The sequence below is a fragment of the Hyla sarda genome, chromosome 11 (assembly GCF_029499605.1).
Source record: "Hyla sarda isolate aHylSar1 chromosome 11, aHylSar1.hap1, whole genome shotgun sequence".
NCBI classification, from domain to species: domain Eukaryota; kingdom Metazoa; phylum Chordata; class Amphibia; order Anura; family Hylidae; genus Hyla; species Hyla sarda.
The window spans coordinates 44,475,187-44,496,469 of record NC_079199.1 but is presented as its reverse complement, the minus strand read 5'-3'; the positions used below and the strand labels follow the sequence as shown (position 1 = coordinate 44,496,469).

Sequence of the window (21,283 nt, the reverse complement as noted above, 5' to 3'; positions counted from 1 at the left end):
ATCAGTGCTTCTAGGCTGGATTTGGGCTTGAGGTGAATCACTGCTGTTAAAAAGCTTTTTTGAGCAACACACACTGCTCTCTCTCCCTCTCTCTCTGCAATAGAACGCTGATGTGAGTGGCCACAAGGTGGCTGCCGATTATATAAGGCTGTGACATCACAGGGGTAGCTGGATGCTGATAGGCTGCATGCTGCGTGTGATTCAGGGTAATCCCGCCGACCCTTGTTCCCACCTTCCCAGGATTCCTTGCCCCATGTCCTCACATGTGGATCCGCCATTTTAGATGCCCTGCCCCAGGAGCCTGGACCACCCTAAATGGAGTTTAATGAAGCGATTTGCGCTATTGAATCGCACCGATATTTGCATTCCTTACGAATCGAATTTTTCCTGAAATTCATAACGAATTCGGATTCGTCAGATTCCATTTGCTCATCCCTAAATTGGTTTATAGCTATTTAATGGGAATAAATGGAGTAGCTGAGTTCAGTCCATTTCTAGAGTTTCTCTTCTTTGACCTAAAATACAAGCAAAAATTTAACCTTTGCAGATATAAGCCTGTGTAAGCTGGAATCCCAAACAGATGTTAGTTATAAATCCTATGAAGTATTTTGTAACACAGGTCATTTAAGGAATTGTATTCAAGTACTCTATGGTAGGAATTCTTTGCATTTTGCCATAAAATATTTAATTGTGGCATTATAGTCATTTATACTGATGCCCAAAATGGTAGAAAAACCTCATAGATCTATTTCTATTAATTAAAAGCATAATTCTGCACCAATTTTATACTCTAATAGTGAAAATAACACTGTATTGTAATAAAAAAATATTGCTATTCACTGGTGAAGGGTTAGTTTCAGAATATACTTTATGGGGGGGTATTTATCATTCAATTTTTGTAAACTAGACAAAATCACAAATATTCACACATTTGTTGTACAAGCTCCAGCTTTTGTGACAAATATTTGCTGTTTTCACTAGGGATGGCCGAATAGGTGTGGTTTAGTACCCCCCGCTCACCAAATTTATGGTTTTTTAGCGTAAACTGTTGTTGTAATCTCTGCTAGCTCAGAGCTTTCGTTTTTTTCCTCCTCACCTTCTAAAAATTATATCGCTTTCAGTTTTCCACCAACAGACCTATATAAGGGCTTGTTTTATGCGCTACCAATTTTACTTTTTAATGATATTACTAATTTCACCACAAAATCTACTGCGAAACCAAAAAATTTAATGATTTTATAAAAATTTTTAAATAAAGACCATTTTGAAATTGTAAGCAGCTTCTGTTTCCATGCAGTACACTTTTCGGTAAAAATGACACCTCCTTTTTATTCTGTAGGTCCGTACAATTACATTAATGCCAAACCTATATCGTTTTTATTTTGTTTTACTTTAGTTAAAAAATTATAACTTTGTGCACAAAGATTAGTACAACTAAAATTGTCCTCTTCTGACCCTTTAATTTATTTATTTTTTCTGTATACAGGGATGTATGAGGGCTATTTTTTTTTACCGTGATCTTTTACTTTTATAGGTGCTATTTTTGTTTTGATGGGACTTTTTGATCGTTTTTTATATTTTTTTTAGGGTATGCAAAATGAACAAAAATACTACATTTTGAACTTTAGAATTTTTTTTTCAACGTATATGCCATTAACAGTGTGGTTTAATTAATGTTATATTTTTATAGATCTGACATTTACGCAAGCGGCGATACCACGTGTTTATGTTTATTTTTGGTTACATATAAATATATTTTTTTTTAATGGGAAAAGGGGGATGATTTAAAGTTTTATTAGCTGTAAGACTCACCGTAGTCGATTGGAACTTGGAAGGTAGTAGATCCGCTGGACTGCAGTAGTCTGGAACACGTGAGGTAGTAGATCCGCTGTACCTGTGTGGCAGATGACGCGGGCCATGCCAGGGAGCGGAGTCTAAGGTGCCGCTGAGCTGCAGAAATTATTTTTATTCATTTTAGATGCCGTAATCAACTTTGATCGCAGTGTCTAAAGGGGGTTAATCACCCCCTGTGAGAAAGATAGTGTTTTTAAAAAGAAAACAAGACAAAAACTACAAAACAAAAAACCTGCATTACTTACAACACCTTTTTTAAAAGCTGGACATCTCAGGATATGTCATGCCAGGAGAAAAGGTCAGGAAGGACACAAAAGTATATACACAGGGAGCATGAAGAGAAAAAAAAATGTGTGGTTGTCCTATTGATGTTTAAGGGGAACTCCGCCTCTAGACATCTTATCCCCTATCCAAAAGATAAGGGGATAAGATGTTTGATTGCCAGGGGCCGAACTCCCGTGATCAGACATCTTATCCTCCATTCTTTGGATAATGGATAAGATGTCTAGCCCACCAGAAGGGGACAATACATCCACTCCAATAAACTGTAGAGCCTTTTACTATTCATTCATGACATGCTAACATACAAACATGAATATAATATATTCACACATTTATACAAATGCATATACAGTGCACATATATTGTACATATAGACACACACTAGACCCATGTATACACAGTGCACACATTCCTATATATACACATACATGCATATACAAAATAAGACACATACATGTACACACACACACACACATATTCACATACCCCTAAGACACACGCATAAACACAGTAGACACATCGGTGTTATATAAATTTAACCCCCACACCCCTTGTTATTGTGCTTGAACCTAATTTCTTCAGCACAGAGCTCATTTGTGGGGGGCAGACAGCAGTGGGGGCTCATTCAGTAACCCTACAGGCTGCAGGAGAGTTTCATTTGATCCTGTTAGGACACAGCTGGGGGACTATATGAGATACAGAGGGGCAGCAATGACAACAAGGGGAAGCTGAATACAGAACCCAGGAAAGAGTATTCCTGTGTGCTCTCTAGGTAACGGTAACAACCTGCACGCACCCATTTTTTATTGTCTGCTGCTGCTGCCTGGCACTGGCCCTCTGGACCTTAGTGGCATATACGCCCCTGGTTGTTTCCTCTTCACACCCTTCCTATGCCTATTAGACCTGAATGGAATGGGTCTCCAAGGGCACCATGGCAGCCTCATGTCTGCCTAAGACAATATACAAAAAATGTGGGAGCTCAACGTAAAAAAGATGGAAAACCTATACCAAGGATACTGTGTTGCACATACCCATGTGCCAAAAAAGAGTACTAATAGTATAAAAAGGGAGGCAGTCCTGCTAGGCTAGGTAAGAGAAAAAGATATATGGTCAAAAATTAGAAAGAAGAGAAAGAGAAAATGTGTCTATAATAGCATAAAATAATGACATTTATTTAGAAAATGATGTGATGTCTGCGGCAGGGCCCTTGTCGCAGACTGGTCACTAGATAAAATATTTACTATGGTATAAAATACTAAAAATATAAACAGTGATTTTGCACTTCAACAATTGGACAATGACACAATGAAAGTAGGGCAATGGGACAGTGCAAACAGTATCTGTTTAGTTATACTGTAAAGTCATATTATAGGAGCCCGGATTAATCCAGATGAAAGTGCATGGCAAAAAAGTTAATAATCCAATAGGGCAATTTTCAGTAGCTCTGGAGCCTCCCAGATTGGGGCCCACTATAAACGTTTTTAGGTGCAGAGATGCAGGCGATGCCCCCTCTACCCTGACGGCACGGGGGCTGAATGTAAGAGGGCAATCGCTATACAGTTCAGGCACTTAGTGCCTCTTACCAGCTACAGTGTGCACGGTCAGATGTGTGCGGCTGTACTTTCGATCCGGATGCACGTCCCTCTGTCCCGGCGGCAAGGGAGAAATGTAGGAGGGGTGATAGGATACGGTGCTGGGGGTCAGAGATGATGGCTGGGAAGCAGCGTGTGGCAGCGCTGTGAAGCCTAGCGATCGTAGCAGCGTATGGCAGCGCTGGAAGTATCCTCTCTACCCTGACGGCATGGGGAGCAGGTGAGAGGGTAGGTGAGGGCCGGCAATGCGGTAACGATTGTCTCAGATTATGTGCAGGGTTGTCTTAACACCAGACTCGTTTCTCGGAGCTGCGTCCCCATTTTCAATGGTGGAGTTTTTTATTTATTTTTGTAGAAATGACATGTGTTCTTTATTCTGTGGGTCAATACAATTAAAATGATACCCATGGCTAGATACTTTTATATTTTTGTATCGCTTAAAAAAAATTCTAAAACTTTTTGTACAAAATCAGTAATCTTAAAATTGCCCTACTTTGACCACCTATAACTTTTTCATTTTTCTGTATATATGGCGGTATGAGGGCTCATTTTTTGTGCTGTCATCTGTACTTTTTATTGATACCACATTTGCATATATAAAACTTTTAGATAACTTTTTATGAATTTTTTGGGGAATAAAATGTGACAAAAAAGCATCAATTTTGGACTTTTTTTTTTCAACGCTTACGCCATTCACTGTACGGAATTATTAACATTATATTTTGATAGTTCGGACATTTACGCATGCCAAATATGTTTATAAAAAAAAACGGACAATTTTCATTTTTATTGGGGGAGGGATTTTTCACTTTTTTTTACTTTTTATTTTTAAATTTTTCTACTTTTTTTTTTACACTTTTTATGTCCCCACAGGGGACTATCTATAGCAGTCATTTGATTGCTTATACTGTTCAGTGCTATGCATAGAGCATAGCACTAATCAGTATTATCGGTCATCTTCTGCTCTGGTCTGCTCGATTTCAGACCAGAGCAGAAGACCTGAGGAGACAGACGGAGGCAGGTGAGGAAACCTCCATCCGCCATTACAGATGATCGGATCGCCGCGGCAGTGCTGCGGGCAATCCGATCATCTATTTTAACATGCGCATTGCCGCAGATGCCATGATCTGTACTGATCACGACATCTGAGGGGTTAATGGCAGACATCCGCGCGACCGCGGATGTCAGCCATTACCGGCGGGTCCCCGGCTGCTGATAGAAGCCGGAACCTGCCGTGTATGAAGCGAGCATCGCTCCGATGCTCTTGGTCATACACAGGATGTAAATGTACGTCCTGGTGCGCGAAGTACCGCCAAGCCGTCATCCGTGGTCGTTAAGGGGTTAACTAATGTGTATTACAAATATACATATAATGGTATTATCTACTTTATATAAAGAGTTTTTGCAAATGACAGTGCCCTTTGAATTTGTTTGTCGGATTTAGCAAACCATTTCCCACCAATTTCTGCATTGTGTGATATGTATTTTTTATGGTATGTACTAGTTTATGTTGATGCACATTGGTATGTAAATCACTGTCCAGATGCAACACACGCAGTATTAAATTTCCTCCACTGTATTTGAGAATTCTAAGATAATACAGCATTGTCTCACATTCAATTCCCATCTATGATAAAGAGCACAGAGAGCATTCAAAGAGGATCTCCCGCTCTGGAGGACTTGCCATTTCAATAGAAATGGTTAAAGGGCTACGCTGGTGCGGGACATGTTATCTTCTATTCACAGAATAGGGGATAAGTGTCTGATCATCAGGGGTCCGACCACTGGGACAAACCCATGATCTACTGCCTGGCACCCTGGCTCTCTCCATGTGCCTCTCCCACAGAGATACATAGAGGGGCATGTCGGTCACCACTCCATGCTGACCAGAGTTCGTTGAGGTGCCGAACAGGAGATTGCGGGAGGTTACAGCGGTCAGATACCCCATGATAAGACACTTATCCCTGTTCCTGCAAATAGGGAATAAGATGTTCTGCACTGGAGTATCCCTTTAAATTGGAATATCTGCTGTTGGAAAAGCCATCTCACATAAAGAGATGGTTTGAAGTGGAGAAGGAAGATCTTTCTTTTTCTTACCAAATGCTTTATGTCATACACATATATATTGTGGTAGAACTTTTGAGTAATAGCCCAAGATAATCTATGTAGCTTGTCTTTTCTTTGCATGTTAGTTGTTTAGTGAAAAACATTAAACTGCCCCTCTGTAACCAAAAACAAGCCTCTTAGAGGGTCAGAATTCATTTAGTTATACAGAAAAATATATACAAAAAAAGCCATAAAAGGATTTAAAAAATAAAAAAACAACAACAACAAAAAACTTTTGGTTTGCATGTCACCAGGTCTAGTTATACATTTTTTTTTTACTTCTTGGTGTTATAGAAATCTTTATCAATACAAATAATGCCCCACACTTCCTTGTAGTTTCTCTGTCTATTAGGGCATTTTTCTTTGTTGGTATATCCAAATATCTTTCAACTAGTTTCACCATTTTTTTTAGCAATAATGAGATTTTTGGTTTCCAAGAATAATATTAAAAATAATTCAGAAAATTCCAAAAATGTGTGAAATAAATTCACATAGGTTATATTTCCAAATGCTTAAAGATATTCAAACTTCACTGTTGCCATAATTTTAATTTTTTTCTCTAAAGGATGGACAAAATTTGCCCGCTTAACTCGTGCATTGACGAACAACCGCACCATTTTGCAGCAGTTGACTCCTATGAACAAAGCAGAAGTGGTCCACAAACATTCCAGATTAGCAGAAGTAAGATACTTTTTATTCCTTCTCTAATATTGCTTTTTTGTTTTTCCTGTTCAACCAAAGACAATATATAAAAGTCCTTGCATTTTTTTAAAGTTAAAAATACAAAACAAGGTAAGTAAAATTGGGCTCTACTTGAGATTTTGTAGTGTATTAGAAGGTAATAGGTATGTCTTATTAGCTGCATAGAATCATTTTGATTTTCACCAAGTTTGCTGCATTGCTATTATAGTAGCAATATCTATTAACTCTAGATAATGAAGAGTGATCAGATGAATTACAATACATTGTGAAGTCATTCCTTTCCATGAAAATTTACTTAATCACAAAAACACCATTTAGACTGAATTTCAGCCCTGCCATAAAATGACCCACTAACAACATTTCAGTGATAATCTTGTTAACTCAAGAGAGAGTGTTCATGAGGATAAAGCAGCTGATATATTTGGTCATGCTGATTGAATACCCTCCCCCCCGCTATCGCCTCTAAATTCAGCGGTAGGTCGGCACATGCTCCAGTACAGCACAGCAGTAGGTCGGCACATGCTCCAGTACAGCACTCTGGTATCTCCAGTTCTCCTATAGATAATGAATGAAGAACATGTTAACCTAACACCCTATTTAGCATAAAGTGTTGTTGTACTTGTTCTTGGGATCATGGGGGGGGGGGGGTCTATCCACTGGGCCAATTGTCCCCTATCCACTAGTTTTTAAGGGCTAGTATCAGGGCTCAAGTCCTGCAGAAACGCTTGAAAACTCAGTTACTGAACTTTTTCCACAGCAGGAATTCTGTTCCCATTAGCAGGACCAGCCCTTGAGTTGAAATCTTGGGTGAGTTCCCACACTTTTTTTTTCCCAAGGACTTGACCCCTGGCTAGTATACCACTTTAAAGTCATAGCAATACCAGACAGAACTGTTAAACAGGAGATACGACATCCAATCACCTCCTTACCTTTTCCCATTAAAGTTTGTCCTCTAACGATATTCATTTTTTGGGATGACTATTTTTATGTATCTCAAAGTGTTTTGGACTGATCTCTACATGAAGTTTTTGAAGGCCATCGATAGGCCATGGACTTAATGAGACTCTTTACAAAGTTCACAACTTAATTACATATTAATTAGAGAAACTGAAGCACTCAAGTAGGTCAATGGCCTCCAAATACAGCAGATCCTCTGTATTTAGTGAAGCATTTGCATAGTGTTTCTCTCATTTACTAAGCATTTTCATTTTACAACCTCAGTTTAAATATTAAAAGACATCAAGTATTCAATAAAAAAAATACAGGCAACAATGGAAATATGTCCTCATGACAAATGTTATCTACAGGTTGCCTTTCCATTCCAGATGTTTCAATTTTGTTTACACAAGGGTACTTTGCCCCTATCCAAAGGATGGACCCCCTGCGTCCAACCCCCCCCCCCCCCCTCAATCTCTGGCCTGGCATCCCGGCTTTCTGAACATGCCATGATCATGATGTCAGGCCCCCTCCATTTATGTCTATGGGAGGGAGCGTGATGGCGGTCTGGGGGCAGAGTACCCCTTTAAATATCAAATACAAGAATTCTAACTGTTAACTTTACAAAGACAATGGGGTATAAAGTGATAGTTATAACTGCTTAGGATCCTTAGAAGGTCACTAGAACAGTGAATTAATGGGGATGGTGATCATGCTGAATTATTTACATTGATTACAGGGCTTGCAACTTTTTGTCCAATAGGGAAACATTAAAGGAGTTATCCAGCTTAGAAAAAATTTAAGTGTCAGATCACGGTGGGTCTGATGGCAGGGATCCCTGCAATCTTCTGCCCTGTGCCTAGGATCTCCTCGTGCAAGGAGCGGGGGTCAGCACGCGCCCTCCATTCATCTTTATGGGAGAGCTGGAGTGACGTATTCTGGTATCTCTGGCTCCTTCTTAGAGATGCATGGAGAGATTTTGTCAACCACCGCTTTGAGTGGTGGTCAACACAGCTCTGTGAAGGAGAGCCGGGGGGGGGGGGGGGTCGTCCCAGTGGTCGGACCCTCTGCAATGTTGGAGAGCTTGATCAAGGCAAAGACCACAATATTTTCACAAAGAGGAAGTAGAAAGGCTGAGATTATATGGGAAGTCCAAATGTAAAGCCAACAAAGAAAGAAAGACTTGAATCTTAAGGACCTAGGTAATAGATATAGAACTGGTGCTGTCCAGGAATCTTAGTTGATGGGAAAGTTACTTCTGGAGCACAGGAGAATTTGAGTTCAAATTCTGATAGTCTACCTGTAAAATATACAGACCCCACATGTCTTGGTAGGACACGCTCTTAGTAGCTGTTCTGGCTAATTGATGGATTGAAGATCATATAGGAAGGGTTTGTCAATTACATTGACTAGGGTATATAATAATTCCCCTCCATTTCATTTTGTGTATTAGATTCGGGGCAGAGCAATACATTTGTTATATATTTTTCTATTTATTACAATGTGGTTGCTAATCATACTGGCTTCAAACACTTTCTCACTGTGGTACAGAGGTTCCTTATTGCCGCCTAGGCCTAATTAAAATAACAATAATGTTTGATTGCCTTTCTAAAATTAGCTTCTTTGTGAAGTGGAAATGCTATGAGAAGAGGTACCTCTGTTTTCTTTGCTGCTTTCTGCTGTCGATTTTTTTTTTAAGGCTATTTTGTAAATTTAACCTTCACTTTCCCGAGCAACAGTTTTGTAACAGTTTAATGTGCTAGCAATCGAGAACATCAGATAATATAGCACTTTCTCAAAATTCAGCCCGTTTTGTAGATGGCTATGACACCCTTTTCTTTGCACATCTGTAAATAATCCTCTTTGGGGTATAGTTACGGCTGTAGCCTACCTTTCCCATGATGTATAATAGGACGTGGATGCTCCGGTGCTGCATGATTTATGCACTGATGAGATCCTTAGATTGCCCCTATTAATAATGCACCCAGTGTTGTTAGCCTTTGGAACCTAATCAAAATGTAAGATAAAAGTAGATCTTTTTACTTGAAGGCAACGGTGTCTGTTATCCAGTTAGACATGTTCGCAGATCCCTCTGTTAGTGTTACCATGTCACGAGCAACCCAAATCCATATATTTGTTGATTTTACTTCTCTAGATAAACAGCCCTTAAAATAGAAAGTTGTTTGATGTTCTTACTGCTGCACAGCCATCCCCGGGGGTAGTTACATTAAGATTCCTGTAGATGTGTGCATTTGGGGGGATACTGCCTCCTGAGACTTCACAATGAGAGAACATTTCAGGTAGAGGATGACATTAATTCTACAAACCTGATGTAAACTCACCATCAATGTGTATGGACATATCATTACGAAAATAATATTTGTGTTATATGCAAACAAAATATAGGAATATAGGTTGATAGATAGATAGATAGAGTATTATTAGTAGATACATGTAATTTTCCTAGATGGGTAATAGTGATGAGCGGTAGGGGCCATATTCGAATTCGAGAATTTTGCGAATATATGGACGAATATTCGTCCTATGTTCGTGGAATTCGCATATTCTCTATGTTCATTCCCTTTTTTTTCCATGCAAAAATTTGTAATGAAATTTACATATCTTTTACCTAAAAGAAGGGAGGGATCAGTGTCCTCTGGAAGTGCCGATATTTGCATATACAAAATGTTCACGCTCCACACAGACTCACAAAGTAAATAATATTGGAGCCTTCTTTGGACCACAAGCTGGAAGCAGGGAGGGATGATGACTTTTTTTTTTTACACAGTACACATCATTGTTGTGATGTGTACTGTGAAGAAAAAAAAATATTAGTCATTATGAATATATATTACTGTATTGTAAATATTCACAAAATCGCGAAGTGCCAATATTAGCGGGAAAAAATTTCATTTCCAATATTCGCGCTCAACACTAATAGGTAATAGGTACATTTTTATATATATAGTACAATTTATAAGAGATATATAAAAATAGTAGGCACATAAACATATAGCTTGGATAGTGCATTTATGTTATATTTACCTCTCTACTATTATACAAGGGACTGTTTGGTTTGGTTTTAGACCAACATCAAAGAACAGAAATATCAAGCATCACCGCCTGAACAAAGTGTATTTTTCATCACTGTGAATAATCCATATAAACAAGTCTTGATGTTCAATAATAGAAAACTGGTTCACTGGCGTTTGATAAAACATCTAATCTTCAAGAATCTAGAACTGTGGCAGGATTGTATTTTCCTTTTATGAGAGTTCCTACAAATAAGGAAGCAGAGATTAGAAATAAACTGTCTCAAATCTTTATGAAGTTTACTGAGTTGTGTAGCAAAGGCAACTGTGCAGAGCAGAATAATGTTTGATACCTTACATATCTATGACTGGCTGCAGTCCCTCCAGAATACCTCTTGATAGGAACACTTGTCTTGATGTCCTCATTCGTATTCTTCACGTCCTTCCACTCCCTCCATTGCTAGTGCATGTAAGGCCTTAAGACTGTACACAAAGGAACCACGGCTGCTATGATGGATGTAGTTTTGAACCGATGGATCATTCTGACTTATAATGGGATCTGTCAGATTTCCATCAGAAGTCTAATTTTTTTGGTGGCAAGAGAAGTGCTTCAGACTATGCTGCTCTTGACAACCTGACTATTTATTTCTAGCTTTATTATGCCTACAAGGTGATATACTGTAAGATTTTATGTAAAATTGAGAGATAATAATTGGAATGTTTGGAAAAAAAAAAAAAAGCTTTTATCTTCTTATTTCATGCAGGTTCTTCAGCTGGGATCAGACATCCTTCCTCAATACAAACAAGAAGCACCAAAAACCCCACCACACATTATATTGCACTATTGTGCATTCAAGACTACCTGGGATTGGGTGATCCTCATACTTACTTTTTACACTGCTATCATGGTTCCTTACAACGTCTCCTTCAAGACAAAACAGAATAACATTGCCTGGCTGGTGCTGGACAGTGTGGTGGACGTTATTTTCCTCGTTGATATAGTTTTGAACTTTCATACGACTTTTGTTGGACCTGGAGGAGAAGTTATTTCAGATCCCAAACTTATAAGAATGAACTACTTGAAAACATGGTTTGTCATTGACTTATTGTCTTGCTTACCATATGATATTATCAATGCCTTTGAAAATGTGGATGAGGTAAGTGTATGACAACAAAGTGGAATAATGTTATAGTGGAATAATGTTATAAGTTAGTGCAAGTGTTGTGTATTAGGAAGTTAGAAAGCTGTACCCTCTATATGTACCATACAGCAAAATAAAACAATTGGTGGCTTAGGTTTACTAAAACTGTCTAAAACAAGGCAAACTTAGATAAACAACCTTAAATTGTGCCAAATTTATCAAAGTGGCTTAGGCTTATTTTAGCACTAAATTTGCACTCCTTTTCTAAGTTTACATGATGTTTTTTTTTTTTTATAACTGTCTTTTTATTAAAGAATTTTTAATGTTACATGATGTTTTGACCTACTTAGAGCAACTCAGTGCACCAAAATTTTTGGGACAATTGTGGAGCATAGCATAAAAATTTTCCTATGCACATGAATATCATGCATAGACAATGGCTGATCAAAGGTGGCTTAAAGATTTCAATCTAGGTGCAAAATACAGTAGCAGGGAATACAAAGATTTTATCTGTGTTATCTGTGTTAATGTGTATCCTGTCTTACCTATGCCTCCCCATTATAACAAAGCTGCCATTAACTTACCCATCCTCTAATGATAATGAGATGACTCTGCTTACATTGTCCCAATCTATACAGCAAATCTGGTAAAAACTGAAAGTTCTAATGTATTCCAAGTTCCAAAGTTTTAGTGACCATTGTGAGAACTGGACAATTTTAATATATATTATTTATTTACATGTAATTCTTTGAAAATACATTCTCTTTAAAGTGGTATTTCAGAATAAAAAAATGTATTATGTTGCTGGAGGCTTCTAATATTAAAAAAATAATGATACTTACCTACCATGGTAATGCATATATTCTGGTACCCTGCTACGTATCTCTTCTCCTGGCTTCGAAGTTAATGTATTGGCTCAGTTGGGGCACTGCTGCTGCCAGTTAGTCCTGCTCTAATGCTTCATCTCGGAAGCAGCTGGGGGAATAGTGGGTAAATATTGTTTTATTTAATTTTTTTTACCAGCCCCCCAGCAACAAATTAAAGGTTTTAAGTCATGGAGTACCTCTTTAAGGCCAATTCAGCACATTATAGCAAAAGTATAAATACATAGACATATAAAAATGTCTTAAAATAGAAAAAAATTTCAGCAATACTGTGAACAGGTGACATCCAGGGACTGTAATATAAGATAATGCTTTATCGCCACTCACCTCCATCAATTTATATTTTTGCTCTGTACTAGGAAATTGTTATTATTTCAGTGTTGATAGTGAGGGAATAACTTACAAATAATATACTGGTTCAGTATTGGTCAGCCATTTCAGAATCCCTGCCGGAGATGAACACGCATTAATTGGAAGCAATTTAGAGCGGTAACACTCTGGAGTATGAGATGATATAGTCACAAAGTAAACACTTGGCATCTGTGCTGTAGGCCAGAGCTATCTTGTACACACATCTCTGGAGCTGTCACTTGATGACCCACTTCACTGTGACACTGGCTACGATAAAGTCTTTTATTGGTATACAGGGAATTGAAAAAGTCAGCTTGTCTTATGGTAGGGATGACAGTACAATGAGGCTGTAAACATTACACAACTGTTATTATATATTACTACTTAGGTTGTCTTTTACATTTTTCCCCATCCATGCTGTTTCAAATGTGTTTAATAGGACTAAGATTGTTGGTTTGCATTAGGAAGTGGTTAAAAAGCTAATTTTTGGAGAACTTAACCAATTAATATTTTTTATTTTACCCAGTATTCCAAATGTTTTTAAGAAGTGGATAAAAAATACTTACAACTAGGTCTTAAAGGGATATTCTAGGCAATAAAAATGTACTCTTGCAATTATCCACAGCATAAGAGATAAGTGCCTGATTGCTAGATGGTCTGATTTGCCTGGCCGAATAAAGTAGTGGGTTGACACACTCTATTCATTGTCTTTTGGAGCGCCAGATTTACCTGAGTACAGTGCTTGGGTATCTCTGGCACTCTTATAGACAATGAATGGAGGGCATGCACTTATCCCCCATCCTGTGAACAGAAGATACATGTTTGAGATACCCAAACAAGCAATCTCAGACTTTAGGGTATAAGGGATAACTCCTCTAATAATGCCAAAAAAGCATGTATCCATGTCCAAAAAGAAAAAAAAAATCCTGTAAGTTAAAATGCTACTTGACCTCCAAAAAGACAAACAGAAAAACACAGAAAAATTGAGTCATCACAAAAGGTATAATGCAAAAAGTAGTAAATCATCTTTATTAAATAATAATAAAAATCTCTCCCCCAGAAGGTGGAGAAAACAGACAAACAGAGTGTCACTCCAGCATCACTAAATCACGTGTAAAAATAGCACCCACAAGAATATCATGACTATTCAAAGTGCAAATGCATTATAACAATGTAACATGTATAAGAGTCACAGCATACAAGCCACTAAGCTGCTAAAACATCACCAAACATAATATCACTAGGCAGAAGAACACTGGAGGGACACCACCCCAATGCAGCGTTTCTGCAGAAAGCCCTTGACGGGGAGTGGTGTCGGCCCAGCAGGTTGTGATTTTTATATCCCCAAATGTCCAATGAACTGTGGTGCATATTAAATATAAGTTATCCCACCTGGATGCGGAGCTCTGCTTGGCGCGCGCACCTCAGTGTAACAGGCCCTGCCGACTTCCGTGTATCGCGTCATAGAGCCGGTCACATGACCAGATCACCTGACACCGCATACACCCAAGACAAGGGACCTGAAAACTTGCACATGTGCACTGTTCTACATCCAGGTAATAGAAGATGTTGGTAAAAGTGCAAACCCTCGGGGCCGGCTCCAACCAAATAAATTCCAGCGGTGCTTGAGCAAGATAGGTAGGAGAGGGAACTTTTTTTTATTTTTATTTAACTACTCCTTGAGCAGATTGTAGATAGAAATTATTCACCAGAGTACCCCTTTAACTACCCATATTACAGATATAAAGACCAGTTTAACCAACCAGTTTATACAAATTCATATCAGTCACAATAAGACTTTTCTTAAATGGTAATATTTGTCTTACCAATGGGGGAAATAAGCCACAGCAGTAGAAGTATGGTGCCTAACAAAGTATTTGCTCATTTCATAATACTCATAAAGAACAAAAGACTATCATTCAGTCCCATTCAAGGCTCTTCTATTTCCCACAGTGGAGAGAGTCCCAGAGAGAACTATGTAATGCTCCATTTTACCTCTGTAGGCACTGCAGATAAATTAAACACTTTTTGCACAATACAACTTCGAGTCACCCTGACATGAGTTTATCATTTAGAGATTGTTACCAGCAAACAACCCCTTTTAACTGCCTCACAGCTAATCAGTTTTTATGGATCAGCTCATCGCTGAATTTCTGATTGTTTAGCCAATTTTCAAATATCCCTGGCTTTTTCAGTAAGGTGTGGATTATACTATATGCTCCATGGGGGAGATTTATCAAAACTTTTCCAAAGAAAAGTGGCCCAGTTACCCATAGCAACCAATCAGCTCGCTTCTTTCATTTTTCAGAGGCCTTTTCAAAAATGAAAGACTTTTCCTTTGCACAGGTTTTGATAAATCCTTGTGTTTAAATCCACCATTCCTTGCATTTATCTAGCTCCTTGTTCTTGCCTTGTTTTGTTCCTAGTTGTTTCAATCACTTCTTGGATAATTTTGATACCGTCTTTGTTCTTGTATCTGTAGTTGCTGTTGTTTTCCCAATTTATCCTGCTGTATTTGCTTCTTGGTTGTGTCTCTGGGTACCAACCCCCTTTTATTGTTTTTGATCTAGTCAGTTTTACAGATTACAGTTTTCATTAGGTATATTTTCAGGTACATTGTTGAATAGCGGTGTCTGTTGTTAGGATTGGTGTTCAGTGATTATTTTGAAAGATTAAGGGAAGTTAGATAGTGCCAGTGTTTGTACAGTAGGTTGTGTCTGTCATCTATCTGCTTCAATTCCTGCCTGCCATCCTCATCATTCATACCTGTTTGCATTGATCCATGCTTTCATGTATTTGTTCTTGTGTTTGCCTGGTTATTACACAGTTCGGCCCCTGCTATAAATTCTCAGGGTGTCTAAGTGCTGGGAGACACTGTTAGAATCCAGGAAAGGCAACTGCTATAGGTGATTCCCAATACTCATTACTTTTCTCTAACAAAAACATCTCAATTGAAGGGAAAAATTGACAGAGCAAATTGAGTAAATAGATGCCCAGCATGGATGTGGTTAGAATCCAACAGCTGCCAATGCCAAGGTTGTTCCTGGAAGGACAAGGTATATCCCACACGGAGCTATAGATTCAATAGCCAGTTATGCAAAGCTGTTTGCCCAAACATTGCCAAGTCTTTTCATCCTTTGTATAACTAGTATTTATGATTACCAATCTGACTTTTCTTTTTTTCTGCAAAATTTATGTTAGCAGCCAACATTTCTTACAGACGCACTGGAAAACCAAAATGAATCAAAAAATTCTCAAGCATACTACTGTATAATTATAGCTTAGATACTGATATTAATCTATTAACAGCATTTAATGTTAACTATAATATGATAATAATTTCAGTCACAATAATTAGCAAAAGTGGATTTTTACAGACATTGGGAAAAAAAAGTCTACTTTGTGCAGACTGTTCAGGAATTTAAACTTGGTTGGCACAACTACTAGTGCTTGAAGTCAAGAGAGGACATGCCATATGTGAGAACTGTGCTATTACACAGGTGTCCAGTAGGGACCCACTGCCACCTTAAAATCTGATTCTTACTAACTTCTAAATTTTGTGTTAAAATCTAAGCTAATTTAAAGCTTGGTTGCTATACAGACATAATGGGATAGCTTTATGACAAGTAATACTAGGAACAAGAAGCCATGTACTGTCCTTGGACATGGGCACAGTCCACACAGTTCTTGCTGTGGGCTGTCTGTGACTACCGTTGGTTAATGTGGTTGTGGGACATTACAAAAAAGAAGTCTATTTTCATTGAGAAACAGTGAAACTCTTGCCAATCGGCTGTGTCTGGCATTGCAGCTGAGCCTTATTGCCTTAAAGGGATATTCAGGTGGAAATATGACTGGTGTCAGAAAGTTAAACAGATTTGTAAATTACTTCTATTAAAAATCCTTCCAGTACTTATTAGCGGCTGTATACAACAGAGGAAAGTCTTTTCTTTTGGGATTTCTTTTCTGTATGACCACAGTGATCTCTGCTGACACCTTTATGCATTTTAGGAACTGTCCAGAGCAGGATAGGTTTGCTTTGGGGATTTACTCCTGCTCTGGACAGTTTATGACATGGACAGAAGTGTCAGCAGAGGGCACTGTGGTCAGACAGAAAAGAAATTCAAAAAGAAAAGAATTTCCTCTGTAGTATAGAAACGCTAACAAATACTGGAAGGATTAAGATTTTTTAATAAAAGTAATTTACAAATCTGTTTAACTTTCTGGCATCTGTTGATTTAAAAAAAAAGTTTTCCACTGGAGTACCCCTTTAAATGAGATTACATAGAATCTGTCACATTAAAAATGCAGTCCAATCTGGATTTCACAGAAAGGCAGGAGAGCAGATTAGTATATTGTTTTATGGGAAAAGATTCAGTGGAACTAGTAATTTATTTAATTTCTACTCATTCTGGGCTTAGGAGTCCAGTGGGTGGTCCTTCCCAGTGAATGACAGCCTTCCAGTGTGAATATAGAGAAAGCTTTAAAGGGGTATTCCACTGAAAAACATTTTTTTTTTTAATCATTTGGTGTACAGATTTGTAAATTACTTCTATTTAAAAATCTTAACCCTTCTAGTACTTATCAGCTGCTGTATGTTCCAGAGGAAGTTCTTTTCTTTTTGACTTTCCTTTCTGTCTTACCCTAGTGCTCTCTGCTGACACCTCTGTCCATTTTAGGAACTGTCCAGAGTAGGAGCAAATCCCTATAGCAAACCTCTTCTGCTCCGGACAGTTCCTAAAATGGACAGAGGTGTCAGCAGAGAGCAATGTGGTCAGACAGAAAGGAAATTAAAAAAGAAAAGAACTTCCTGTGGAGTATACAACAGCTGATAAGTGCTAGAAGGGTTAAGATTTTTAAATAGAAGTAATTTTCAAATCTGTTTAACTTTCTGGCACCAGTTGATTTAAAAAAATGTTTTAAAGGGGAGTACCCCTTTAATATATAGAGAAAACAGGTTCACCCCTAGTAAAGCCTGTAGGATACAGTGTATAGCAAATAAAATTGATTGTTGGTTACTAGCTGCAGTTGTGCGAATAGCCCAACATCTCAGTAGGCTTATAAATCAACTCAAGCACAGTCAGCTGCATTAGAGTCCTTCTGTATACCGTACATGCATTTTGGTCTCACAAAATCTTGAAGGAAGATATAGGTAACCACCTATAAAGAGGATATTAACAAGGCACTTCTCCAAAAAGAACATCCTAAAAATGGACAACCATTAATAATTTATTGAGGAATCCTACAACATGTTTTGAATCAATACAGGATTCTTCATCAGGCTATCAAACAGTTGCACAGAATTGTTTCTAATACTGTCTGAAGGAGAGTCCTGTATGGGTTTGAAATGTGTTGCAGCATTCCCTAATAAATTATTCATGGTTGTTCTTCACCTGGACTCATATGTTCTTTTAAAGGAAGTGTCTTGTTAATGTCTTCTTTGTAGCTGGTTACCTACTCCTTCCCTTGAAAGTCAATCACTTTTTAGGACCGCTCACTGGACTCCTAAGCCCAGATTGAGCAGAGATGTACATAAGTAAATTATGAGTCCTGCTGAAACCAAACTTAACATGACAGGTTCGCTTTAAACTGCAATACCGCAAATAATGCATAGACAACAATGATATTTTGTAATCTCATACAACCTCTCATTTTTCCAGTCTGTGCCTTGTCCATGGTGCTGAACCTTTACTCCTTGCATTCTGTCTTATAGCCTTTTGACCAAAGTCACTTTATAAAGATTCTTCATTTTTACAATGAAAATATGTCACATATGTGTTTCCACACAAATTATTCTGAAAGAAATGCTGAATCTTAAAAAGTTTGCTTGCTTTCAACTAAAATAACTTGACCATTGTTAACTCATTACATGCTAATTGGGGCCATGACGGCTAGATAGCAACAAGCAACTACTCCGCAGGCGATATTTATCATTGTTCCAAGCCAATTACTTCCTACACATGAGATTGTACTTTTGTATGATTCCAAATAAATGTTAAATTAAACGCAGTAGTTCTAGTGAGAAATGTTTGCTTTAATTGTGGAAAATGTCATGCAGAGAATGCGGTGGGGATGTTTTTCTTCTTGATTCCTGCAGTGTAAATGTACTAAGGATCACAGCACTTGACAACAGTATAGGTCTGTGTACAGTATTGAAATGTGGTCATTAGTGTTTTGGGGTCAGTCCAATTTTTTAGATTTTTTGGATTTATTTATGTTGTTTTAAGAAGTATTAAACATATACAGTAAAAATGCAGCATATGATGTAACAAGATAAATACCATTTAGAAGTAGCTTATTTGGTTTACAATATGCTAGCTGATCTATGTCCATAATGTGATTTTTGGTTTAAAGGAACTGTCCTGTATAGGCCCTTCCATTACATATTCCCTGTTAGGGCAGTTGAAGTCCCATGGGGCGACCTTCCATGAATCATGGAGTCACTAAGGAGCAGATTTAATGAATAGCCATGTAGTATAAATTAATGGATGCTTTGGGATATTACAAAACTGCAACCCTAATTTGTCTGGTCAGATTTATTGTTAAAGGGCTTACCCAGATGCCACAGTCACATCCTTGAAGAATTTAACATGCAGAAATGTTTACATTTTTCAGTAATGCTGGGGCAATATTTAAAAAATGCTATACTATAGTATGAAATACTCATAATATTAAGATTGCTTCCCAGTATATATGTACATTTGGTTACACCATGTAGCCCAAAAAGAGCCAAAATCATCAGTCTGCTGCTAAGCCACCCCTCCCCCCCAAGTAAAATAAAAAATAATAGCAGTTAAAACCAAAAAGGGACAACAGCAAGATATCCTAATCAGCCATGGAGAGATCAGTGGGGGCGGGGCTTCTGTACACCACCCCAGAGGAAGCTAAAAAAAAACTACAGGACATTCACAAGTGGAACTCTATAACTGGCGCAAAGTTTGGTGATATAGAGGCAATGTTCAATATTTTATACATATAGTAAAAAGTAAGTGGTGGCATTGAGCTATCCATGCAGGATAATGGAATGTATGCAATTGGTAGGAGACCTCATATTATATAGTTTAGCAAACTCAAATATGATAATACAACTGGCTTACAGATAACTAATATTCTTATTGTGTTTCCCAGGGCATCAGCAGCCTCTTCAGTTCTCTGAAGGTAGTTCGACTTCTGAGATTGGGCCGTGTGGCCAGGAAATTGGACCATTATCTAGAATATGGTGCTGCAGTCCTGGTTCTTTTGGTCTGCGTATTTGGACTTGTTGCCCACTGGCTAGCCTGTATTTGGTATAGCATCGGAGATTATGAAGTTATCGATGAAGTAAACAACACAACCAAGAATGACAGCTGGCTTTACCAACTTGGAATAAGTATTGGCAGTCCTTATCGATATAATGCCTCTGGCACAGGGCAATGGGAGGGTGGACCCAGTAAGTACTCATTGTACATATCATCTCTCTACTTTACCATGACAAGCCTTACAACTATTGGATTTGGAAATATTGCTCCTACCACTGATGGAGAGAAGATATTTTCTGTTGCAATGATGATGGTTGGCTGTAAGTAAATTATCTTTTTATTTTATTATAAAGTGCTATATGTATTTCTAATTCATTTAGATAATATGCACAGTATTTGGTTATTTGGCATAGTAGCGAGCTCTTTTGCTGGTTTTGAAGCTAACTATGTGGATGTGGTATGTAATATTCATTGATTTGCATCAGCACTTAAGGTAATAAAAACACAATGAATCAGTAATAAATGGCTACATTCAAAAGGTTACATTTGAAACATATCTTTTGTATTCAGCTTTATGACACATTAAAGAAACACATCAGAAGGCTTATTTGTGTTTAATACAACAGATAATGTAAATTGCTAACAAAACATGTAATCTATCAGGTGGTGTTTTAGAGCATTACTAAAGGAAAGTGCTTTACTTCTGCAGCTCGCCATGTGGATAGGCATGGTATTGCAGGCAAAACATTTAAGTGATTTAAAAAAAGTAATGAAAGGGCTACACTTTTAGATAATACGAAATGCCAAAAAATAGCTCTTGATTTGGCATACTTCTTATGTAAAGGGATACTAGCTAAATAAAAAAACAGTATTAGTACATAAGGCATAAAGATATAGAATTAAAAAAAATGTGGCTCGATCCGAATTTATTCGCAGCAAATCTATATTAAAAACAGCTATTTCTGGCCTACAAAGAGCCTCAATAGGGGTGTAGAACACTTTGCTGTGTTCTAACACACATATGGAGTGTGCTGGGGTAGTGAAATAATACTGTTATTCAGTATGACATGCAGATTACAGGCATTACTTTTAGAATCACTGCTGCAGAGCTGCGCAATGACAGAGCCTGGAGGTGGCATCAGTATGAGGAGACCATATAGTGGCTGA

The 21,283-nt window shown here is 37.9% G+C and overlaps 1 protein-coding gene across 5 annotated transcripts in view; it reads left to right on the top strand.

The window, feature by feature from the left end:
* KCNH5 (potassium voltage-gated channel subfamily H member 5) overlaps window positions 1-21,283 on the top strand; it is a 403,943-nt gene that overhangs the window by 134,199 nt on the left and 248,461 nt on the right. For all 5 annotated transcript variants that reach the window (XM_056545666.1, XM_056545665.1, XM_056545664.1 and 2 more), the window contains 3 exons: window positions 6,400-6,515; window positions 11,269-11,661; window positions 20,007-20,436. In XM_056545666.1, the coding sequence (XP_056401641.1) occupies window positions 6,400-6,515; window positions 11,269-11,661; window positions 20,007-20,436 (939 nt within the window). The remainder of the gene's footprint in view (window positions 1-6,399; window positions 6,516-11,268; window positions 11,662-20,006; window positions 20,437-21,283) is intronic.